The 10,285-nt window shown below is 44.4% G+C and overlaps 1 protein-coding gene across 1 annotated transcript in view; it reads left to right on the forward strand.

Annotated features, from left to right (window-relative positions):
- The window catches only part of AKAP11 (A-kinase anchoring protein 11), a 28,495-nt gene extending 18,955 nt beyond the window's left edge, over positions 1–9,540 (forward strand). The window contains exons 10-11 of the mRNA XM_029283157.1: positions 2,077–2,183; positions 9,365–9,540. Coding sequence (XP_029138990.1) covers positions 2,077–2,183; positions 9,365–9,514 — 257 coding nt within the window. The 3' untranslated portion in view covers positions 9,515–9,540. The remainder of the gene's footprint in view (positions 1–2,076; positions 2,184–9,364) is intronic.
- The last annotated feature ends 745 nt before the right edge of the window (positions 9,541–10,285 follow it).

Genomic DNA, 10,285 nt, shown 5'->3' on the forward strand with positions numbered 1-10,285 from the left:
TTCTTCTTCTTCTTCTTCTTCTTCTTCTTCTTCTTCTTCTTCTTCTTCTTCTTCTTCTTCTTCTTCTTCTTCTTCTTCTTCTTCTTCTTCTTCTTCTTCTTCTTCTTCTTCTTCTTCTTCTTCTTCTTCTTATTATTATTATTATTATTATTATTATTATTATTATTATTATTATTATTATTATTATTATTATTATTGTCTAGTTCAGGGGTCTCCAAACCTGGCCACTTTAAGACTTGTGGACTTCACCTCCCAGAATTCCTCAGTCAGCCCTCCTTGCTGGGGAAATTCTGGGAGTTGATGTCCGCAAGTCTTAACAGTGGTCAAGTTTGAAGAGCCCTGATTTAGTTTAAGGAAAAGAAGGACTGGGGTGACCTGATTGCAGGGTTCCAATATCTGAGGGGCTGCCACAAAGAAGGATTGGGGGTCAACCTATTCTCCAAAGCACCAGAAGGCAGGAAAAGAAGTACCAGATGGAGGATCATTCAAGAGAGAAGCAACCTAGAACCACGGAGGAATTCCCTGACAGTGAGAACAATGAATCAGGGGAACAGCTTGCCACCAGAAGTTGTGGCTGCTCCATCCACAAGGAGAGACTGGACAGCCATTTGTCAAGAATGAAATAAGGTCTCTTGCTTGAGCAGAGGGTTGGGCTAGAAGACCTCCAAGGGCCCTTCCAACTCTTGTTATTCTGTGTTCTGACACACGTTAAGTCTACCCAGGAGAGCTTCTACACAGATGGCTTTTTTAGAGTGTACATCTGTTTCGTCTTTTCCTCACTGAGCAGGAATTTATGTGATAAGAGAAAATGGCAGAAGGGTAAACTGCAAGAAGGTGACAAAGAGAAAACCACACTGAAAGAGCCACTTAAATTGTAAGGAGTGGGTTAGTCCAGCTGCGATGGACCACAATCGGGGGTTTTGCTCAGAGGCCCGGCTTCACATTACTCTGATTCACATTTTCCAAATGAATATAAAAAGAGCAGCTCCACCTTATGGACATTATTAAGCATTCTTTTTTTAGCAGAACAATTGCTCCCTGCTAAAACTAAAAATCAACAAAGCCAGAAATTAAACTTTTTTTCCCAACTGATGGAACATAAGACACTTCCCTTAATTTTCTACGCAATAAGGAGAGTTTAACCCAGTAGATAATGGGTTACTTTGAAAACCCAACGGCTTTCAGAATAACAAACTTGGAAGGGACCTTGGAGGTCTTCTAGTTCCACCCCCTGCTGAAGCAGGAGACCCTACGCCATTTCAGACAAATGGCTGTCCAGTCTCTTCTCGGAAACTTCCAATGATGGAGCATCCACAACTTCTAGAGGCAAGTCGTTCCACTGTCAGGAAGTTTCTCCTTAGTTCTAGGTTGCTTCTCTCCTTGATGAGTTTCCATCCGTTGCTTCTCGTCCTGCCTTCAGGCACCTTGGAGAATAGCTTGACTCCCTCTTCTTTGGGGCAGCCCCTGAGATACTGGAAGACTGCTATCCTGTCCCCCCTCATCCTTCTCTTCGTTAAACTAGACATCCCCAATTCCAGCAACCGTTCCTTATATGTTTTTTAGCCTCTGGTCCTGTAATCCTCTTTGTTGCTCTTCTCTGCACTCTTTCTAGAGTCTCCGCATCTTTTTTACATCGTGATGACCAAAGGAATCTTTTACTCCCCCATTCATTTTTCCAGCAAAAAGATAATCCGAAAGTTTAATCTGCGTGTTTTTGATTAAAAAAACCCACAACCACCTGCCTTGTCTCTTGTGAACCGTCACAGAAAAATGGTTTTAAGCATTAGATGTGGTTGACGTGCGTGGAAGGCAAAAATAGGATTGCCTCTCTTCATCTTGGCTTACTCAGTTCTTTATCACGATCTACAGTTTTCCTGAGTTGTTATAGTTGATGGTGTCTCTCCAGTGGTGGGATTCAAATAGGTGAACAACCGGTTCTCTGGGTGGATGCCGCTTCTGGAAGTCCATTCTGGGCCTGGGCAACAAAAAATTAGCTACCGAAGTGGTGTGAACCAGCTGAATCCCACCACTGTGTCTATTGTTGATAGCTAGGATTTTGAACCCAATTTGAGAGAGAGGGAGGGAGAGAGGGAGGGAGGGAGGGAGAAGGGNGGCTTAGTGCTTCCGAAGCAGGTGTGGCCGAGCTGCGTTTCCATGACGACACGCCGGGAGAGTTTGTCCTCGTGAGTAGCAAAGATGTAAACTCGCAATAATTTCCCTCGGACTTGGTCTTCAGACTTCGAACACTTGAGGAACCCTTCTCTTCATGAAAAATCAGTGTGGAACTCATTAATGCAGGGGTCTTCAAACTTGGCCCTTTTAGGACTTGTGGACTTCAACTCCCAGAATTCCTCAGCTAGCGTGCCTGGCTGAGGAATTCTGGGAGTTGAAGTCCACAAGTCCTAAAAGGGCCAAGTTTGAAGACCCGTCTTAAATCTAACAAACAAAATGGAGGCTGGCTGAGGAATTCTGGGAGTTGAAGTCCACCAGTCATAAAAGGGCCAAGGTGGAAGACCCCTGTCTTAAATCTAACCAACAAAATGGAGGCTGGCTGAGGAATTCTGGGAGTTGAAGTCCACAAGTCATAAAAGGGCCAAGTTGGAAGATCCCTGCATTAATAAATACGTATCAATTATACCTTTGTTTGAACCACCTGTTGAGGTTGCCCTAGCATGTTCCAGGGAACTGAGTTTAAATTGTTGTCGTTCAATCACTCTGGCATGTCCAAATTGTTGTGATCCATGGACCACAGCATGCCAGGCACCCCCCCTGTCCTCTGCTGTCTCACAGACTTTGTCCAAATTCATGTCCATTGCGTTGAGGGCGCCATCTAACCATCTCCTCCTCTGCTCTCCCTTTCTCCTTTGGCCTTCCATCTTTCTCAACATCAGCGTCTTCTCCAATGAGTCCTCATTAGGTGGCCAAAGGATTGAGGACCTGTCCTTCCAAAGGACAGTCAGGGTTGATTTCCTTCAGGATTGACCGACTGGATCTCCTTGCTGTCCAGGGGAAACTCTTTAAGAATCTTCTCCAACACCACAGTTCGAAAGGATCCATTCTTGGGTGCTTAACCTTCGTTATGGTCCTGTTCTCATAGCCATATTATAAGGTCCTGCCTCAGCTGTCTACTCAGGAAAGCACGGTCCTTGAAAGAAGCGTTCTTTCAAAAGAACTTTTACTGAGAGAAAGTGATGGCTAGGAAGTCAGCCGGAATCTGAAATTCCCACTCAAACCGTTAACGCTAAATCCCCCAATATGCAAACTCCTCCCCAATGCCCCAGTCCATCAGGAGCCAATCCGCTGGCGTGAAGATGTTATGAGAACTCCCTCCCTCTCCCTCTCTCTCTCCCTCCCTCTCTTTCTCCCTTTCCTTCCCTCTCCCTCCCTCTCTCCCTCTCCCTCCCTCTCTTTCTCTCCCTCTCCCTCCCTTTCTCTCTCCCTCTCCTTCCTTGTCCCTCTCCCTCCTTCTCCTTCCCTCTCTCTCCCTCCCCCCTCCCTCTCTCCTTCCCCNCTCTCTCTCTCTCTCTCTCTCTCTCTCTCCTCTCTCTCTCTCTCTCTCTCTCTCCTCTCTCTCTCTCTCCTTGGTACCTTTTCCAGTACCTTTCCCTCTGGATGGGAAATGAACATAAAACTACAGCTGACTCATGTTGGCGTCTGCGCTGAGTCTGACTCTCAAAATGATCCCAACTCTACAATCTATAACGATCCGACCGCTTTTGTCTTTATCATCCTGATGCTTCCCTTACATTTCATATTTCAGTCCGCCCTATCGCAAGTGTTCAGAATCCCTTTTCTCACGTTTGTCGGTGGTAAAATTTGTACAGTCATAATGCGTTTCCTGAGGCATTTTTTTTTTTATTAAAAAGTTCTCCGCTAATTTCCTTTGGGTGACCTGTGGTGGCGTGGCTAATTTGCCTCCTGCGCTAAAAACGGCTCGGTTGATTTGAATGTTTCCTTCAAGTTCACTGCATCCTCATTCCTGTTGAATACCTTCTAGTCGACAATTTTTGCTGCCTGTTTATTTCCGCTACGCTATTTCTGTTTTCTAGCACAGCAGCTACACTTAATTCTTATTTTTTTTTCCCTGTTGCTTTTTCAGCGAGAACTCTTTCTGAAGCTCAGCATAACGCCCCATTTTAAGTATTCAATATTTAAGAGAATCGTCAGTATCGAGAACACAAAATGGTTATTATAAATCAGTGTTTCTCAACCTTGACAATTTTAAGGCATGTGGACTTCAACTCCCAGAGTTCCACAGCCAGCATTGCTGGCTGTGGAATTCTGGGAGTTGAAGTCCACATGCCTTAAAATTGTCAAGGTTGAGAAACACTGTTATAAATGATAAGAGACTTTTGATTATTTCTACTTTCATTTGTGTAAAGAGATATGTAGTATAACAGAAATGGAAGAGGATCGATTGCGTGTCTTTGTGGTGATCAAGCAGGCCTGATTGTGTAATTCTAGGGGGAAAAAACAATTGAAGGTTTGATAATGTCAGATTAAGACCCTCATCTGATATTTTTTTACCGATTTCTGCTTGGAAACATCAGGCAGTATTTAAAATTATTCAGGTATGTGAATATTTACAAAGAGTGCAGAGAAGAGCAACAAAGATGATTAGAGGACTGGAGGTTAAAACATATAATGAACAATTGAGGGAATGAGGTATGTCTATCTAACAAAGAGAATGACTTGGGGTGACATGATAGCAGTTTTCCAATATTTGAGGGGCTGCCACAAAGTAGATGGGGTCCACCTATTCTCCAAAGTGCCTGAAAGCAGGAGAAGAAGCAACGGATGGAAACTAATTAAGGAGAGAACCAACCTAGAACTAAGGAGAAATTTCCTGACAATGAGAACAATTAACCAGTAGAACAACTCACCTCCAGAAGTTGTGGGTGCTCCATCACAAGGAGGTGTTTAAGAAGAGATTGGACAACCAATCTAGAAGAAGACTAGAAGACCTCCAAAGTCCCTTCTAACTCTTGTTATTCTGTTATTCTATTCTGTTATTCTGGATCACCTGAAGGTGGAACAAGAAGCAAAGGATGGAAACTAATCAAGGAGAGAACCAACCTAGAACTTAACTAGCGAAACGTCTTCGAAGAAAATCAAGAAAGTCTAGTTGCCTCGTGAAAAAGCACCTTTGTGACTAGAACTACGTAGAAATTTCCTGACAGTGGGAACAATCAACCAGTGGAACGGCTTGCCACCAGAAGTTGTGGGTGCTCCGTCACTGGAGGTTTTTACGAAGAGATTGGACTGCCATTTGTCTAAAATAGTACCTGGTTGAGCAGCAGTTTGGACTAGAAGACCTCCAAGGTCCCTTCCAACTCTGTTATTCTACTAAGGCTTGATGATGACCAGATGAAGACCCTGATCTGATATATGTACCCATCTCTGTTTGAAGATCTCAAGCTGTGTTTAAATATGACTTTGAATCCACTTTCATTTTCTTCCTTGGGATAGTAAAATGCCCTGCAATACTCTCTTTGAGTTCATCCATAAGCAGATAATGACCTCATTGTGATCCGAGCTCTGTGGTCTTTTTAGAGAGAGAGAGAGAAAAAAAACAACATCAACCTTCCCTTCCAGGTACTTGCTTATTTGTGCGGATCACATTTCACCCGCAATTATGTACGGCCACATCTCCATTTGTATGAACTCGCAGGGTGTAATTAAGCGATGTTGTTGTCCGCCAGGATGGCCTGCTCCAAATTCAACTCGTCAGAAGCCATTTGGGTTAATCCTTTTAGACAGTCGCTATTTAGAAAAAAATCAAGGGTTCCTAAGGCAGCCATTATGGCATTTAGCTTTTTAGAAAGTCACATTGAAGGAAAATAGGTTGGCTAATGAGAGGAGGTGAGTCAGAGAGCCTGTGGAAACGTTTGTGAAATGGTGAAGCAACTCTAGGTGACCTTGGGACAGGCCCTCTCTCAGCCCTCAGAACATTTAAGAACCCATTTCTTAAAAATATTGTCAAGGAAATGAGAAGGGTAGTCCCCAGGATTCAAAACTGACTTGGAGGCATACATTGGAATGGAATTCTGGACACTGCTAAGGTTTTATAAAGGGGTACTATAACGTACAACTTTATAAAACTTTACTAAGATTACCCCTGGAGTACTGCAGAGAAGAGCAAGTAAGATGATTAAGGGCCTGCAGACAAAAACATGTGAAGAACGGTTGCAGGAACTGGGGATGTCTAGTTTAATGAAAAGAAGGACTAGGGGTGACATGATAGCAGTCTTCCAGTATTTGAGGGGCTGCCACAGTTGGGGCCAACTTATTTTCCAAAGCACCTGAAAGCAGGACAAGAAACAGTGGATGGAAACTAATCAAGGAGAGAAGCAACTTGGAATTAAGGAGAAACTTCCTAACAGTGAGGACAATCAGTGGAACAGCTGGCCTTCAGAAGTTGTGGGTGCTCCATCACTGGAGGTTTTTAAGAAAAGACTGGACGGCCACTTGTCTGAAATGGTGCAGGGTCTCCCACTTCAGAGGGGGTTGGGTCTAGAAGACCTCCAAGGTCCCATCCAGCTCTATTCTGATTGATTGACTATGTGGTCATCAACCAAGGAGAAATTTTGTCGCTCACTGGTGAAATGAAGGGTCCTTGGTGCTCTCTGAGCTTGGTGGTTTTCTTGCAGAAGTTTTCATTATCCAAACTAGATAGCATCATCAGTGGTAGCAACGGAGGGAAACTCATCAAGGAGAGAAGCAACCTAGAACTAAGGAGAAACTTCCTGACAGTTAGAACAATTAACCAGTGGAACAACCTGCCTCCAGAAGTGGTGAATGCGCCAACACTGGAAGTTTTGAAGAAGAGACTGGACAGCCATTTGTCTGAAATGGTATAGGGTTTCCTGCCTGAGCAGGGGGTTGGACTAGATGACCTCCAAGGTCCCTTCCAACTTTATTATTATTATTATTAATAATAATACAGTGTGATGTGTTTGGTCCAAAGAAACCTTCAGGGTTGTATTTTTTAATTCAAAATTCCAGTTCTCATCCCAGATAGCAAGCTACCTTCCCCTCTGCATCCTACACATGTGTTTTTATTCAAGCTGTGAGACAAGGAAAAATTTCCTCAGAGCCTCTGAGCAGCAAAATGTGTTTGAACTACACAAGCTTGGGCTTGTAGTTGGAAATTCTGATTTCTGCCTTGTGTATCTTTACATTTCCTAAATTACCACTCCGGAGTCAGTGGTTTCCACTGACAATAGAGTACATTTACCAAAGCAACCACACGTTATGTCATGGAAGGATGGAAAAAAAGAGATATGTTCATATTCACCCGAGCAATTGTCGAATACCAGTTTATTCAGGACTGTTAGCAATGAATTGATTTGTGCGCATTTTTTTTTAAGCTGTTGCCTTACTAGTAACACAGTCCTGGTCACTGGAACTCTTGGGAATGTCTTTCTGACAAACAGGTTTAAGGACATGATTGGGAAGAAGAAAACCAGGTTTTGAGGATATCCATTATAGAAGTATCTATTTCCTAGCTCAGGGGTAGGCAACTTTGGCTCTTTTATGACTGGTGGACTTCAACTCCCAGAATTCCTGAGCCAGCATGGCTCAGCATGGAAACCTCTCCCTTTCTCCTCAGCGTAGCTGGCTCAGGAATTCTGGGAGTTGAAGTCCACAAGTCATAAAAGAGCCAAGGTTGCCTACCTCTGGTCTAGGCCTAGGCCGTTTTATGACTCGTGGACTTCAACTCCCAGAATTCCTGAGCCAGCATGGCTCAGCATGGCAACCTCTCCCTTTCCCCTCAGCGTGGCTGGCTCAGGAATTCTGGGAGTTGAAGTCCACGAGTCATAAAAGAGCCAAGGTTGCCTACCCCTGCCCTAGCTTAAGAATAACAACTGTGTCTATGGAGATTCTCAATCATCCAGGTCGTGGTTGTCCCAAAAGTGCTTTTCAAAAGGCAACTGGACTGACAACAACAATCAGACTTGATGGGCTCCATATGACTTTGGGGGTCCCCAGGCCCGTTGGCAGAACCATGTCTTCAGGGCCTTGTGAAAGAGGGTCAAAGTGGGGACCAGTCTAATCTCCACGAGGGTGATGTTCCACAGTGAGGAAGCCACCATAGAGAGGACCCTTCTTCTTTGTCCCGCCTTAACATTCTCTGCCTCCCCGGTCAGGTGAGTCAGGTAGATATGACTGGGAAAAATACGCTCCTTCAAAGGGTGATGAAGCTCTCCAGCCTCCTTTTCTGCTGGTCAGGTAGATCTGACTAGGAAAAGGTGTCCTTCAAAGGGCGATGAAGCTCTCCGACCTCCTTTTTTGTGGGTCAGGTAGATCTGACTAGGAAAAGATGTCCTTCAAAGAGTGATGAAGCTCTCCGACCACCTTTTTTGTGGGTCAGGGAGATATGACTGGGAAAAGATGTCCTTCAACGGGGTGATGTCCTTCAAAGGGTGATGAAGCTCTCTGACCATCTATTTTGTGGGCCAGGTAGATGACTAGGAAAAGATGTCCTTCAAAGAGTGATGAAGCTCTCTGACCACCTATTTTGTGGGTCAGGTAGATGACTAGGAAAAGATGTCCTTCAAAGGGTGATGAAGCTCTCTGACCACCTATATTGTGGGTCAGGTAGATATGACTAGAAAAAGGTGTCCTTCAAAGAGTGATGAAGCTCTCTGACCTCATTTTTTGTGGGTCAGGTAGATACGACTAGGAAAAGATGTCCTTCAAAGGGTGATGAAGCTCTCTGACTTCCTTTTTTGTGGGTCAGGTAGATACGACTGGGAAAAGATGTCCTTCAAAGAGTGATGAAGCTCTCCGACCACCTTTTTTGTGGGTCAGGTAGATACGACTGGGAAAAGATGTCCTTCAAAGGTGACGAAGGTCTCTAACCTCCTCTTTTGTGAGGCAGGTAGCTACAACTAGGAAAAGATGCCCTTCAAAGGGTGATGAAGCTCTCCGACCACCTTTTTTGTGGGTCAGGTAGATACGACTAGGAAAAGATGTCCTTCAAGGGGGTGATGTCCTTCAAAGGGTGATGAAGCTCTCTGACCACCTTTTTTGTGGGTCAGGTAGATACAACTAGGAAAAGATGTCCTTCAAAGGGTGATGAAGCTCTCCGGCCTTCTCTTTTGTGGGTCAGGGAGATATGACTGGGGAAAGATGTCCTTCAAAGGGGTGATGTCCTTCAAAGGGTGATGAAGCTCTCCAACCTGCTCTTTTGTGGGTCAGGGAGATACGACTAGGAAAAGATGCCCTTCAAAGGGTGATGAAGCTCTCCGACCTCCTCTTTTGTCCCTATAGGGTGAGACTTGCCCTATACTTGGGCACTGATATTTTCAGCCATCAGCTATTGGATTTCTGAATTGCCCCCATGTTCTTTTCCTTCTAGCTTTCAAAGACATTGCAGGAGAAAGGCTGGCGAGTGGGAGACCTCTTCCAGGCAGTTCTGAAATATTGCGAAGCCATGGAGAAGTCTGCCGATGGGGACGGAGCCCCGGAAAGCAAAACACTCTTTGTGTGGCTTCGGGAGCGTGTCTGAATGGCCGGGAAAGTTTCTGCTCGCTTCAATGCTGGAATCCATCTTGGAAAAATGAAAAAAAAAAAAAAAGAGAGAGAGAGAATGTGTGCTAACTAGCCAACGTAACGTAATTTGCATTGCGAGGAGCATTAAGCTGGAAGTAAATATTAACCGTACTGTACTGTCAAGTGGCTTTGTGAAACTTGGTGTGCTTTTTATCCTTGTGTGTAGGATCAGAATGAGTGTCTCCGCCTGGTCTGCCCTCGTCCGTCGGCAGCCCTGCCCTGTCCAGTTCGTTGCGGCCATGAGGAGATTTTTGCTTTCTATATTCGAAGGAGGATTCCTGCCCAACTAGGGCAAGGAATGACATATCATCTCAGTCTAGTTTCATGTATTTGTCTCTGTCGTTTGTCTGTTGTGCCCTTTTTCCTTGCTTTTTTCCCCTTGAAACAAATGGCAGGTCGAAAATTAGCGTTCAGTGGGTCCAGCTACTGCCTTTTTCTGTGAGGGTCTTGTGGCCTACAGATTTGATCACTCATTTCTTTGCTGCTTCTACCGACTTCAACCCAGTTCTGCTGATGAGGCTGAAGGGAGGACCAAATTACCTCAGAATTGGGGTAAAAGTAGAGGTCAGGGTCAAAATGTAGACTGTATTACTTGCACCATGAGACCGTAATTCTCAATATTGGGAATATATTACTGTCTTCAACCACTCTTCCTTTGGGAAGGAAGAATACTTGGTTTTTATTGGTGCAGATAATAAAATCTACACTTTGATTAAAAATATTATAC

The sequence above is a fragment of the Protobothrops mucrosquamatus genome, unplaced genomic scaffold (genome assembly GCF_001527695.2).
Source record: "Protobothrops mucrosquamatus isolate PMUCROS unplaced genomic scaffold, P.Mucros_1.0 scaffold28, whole genome shotgun sequence".
NCBI classification, from domain to species: Eukaryota; Metazoa; Chordata; class Lepidosauria; order Squamata; family Viperidae; genus Protobothrops; species Protobothrops mucrosquamatus.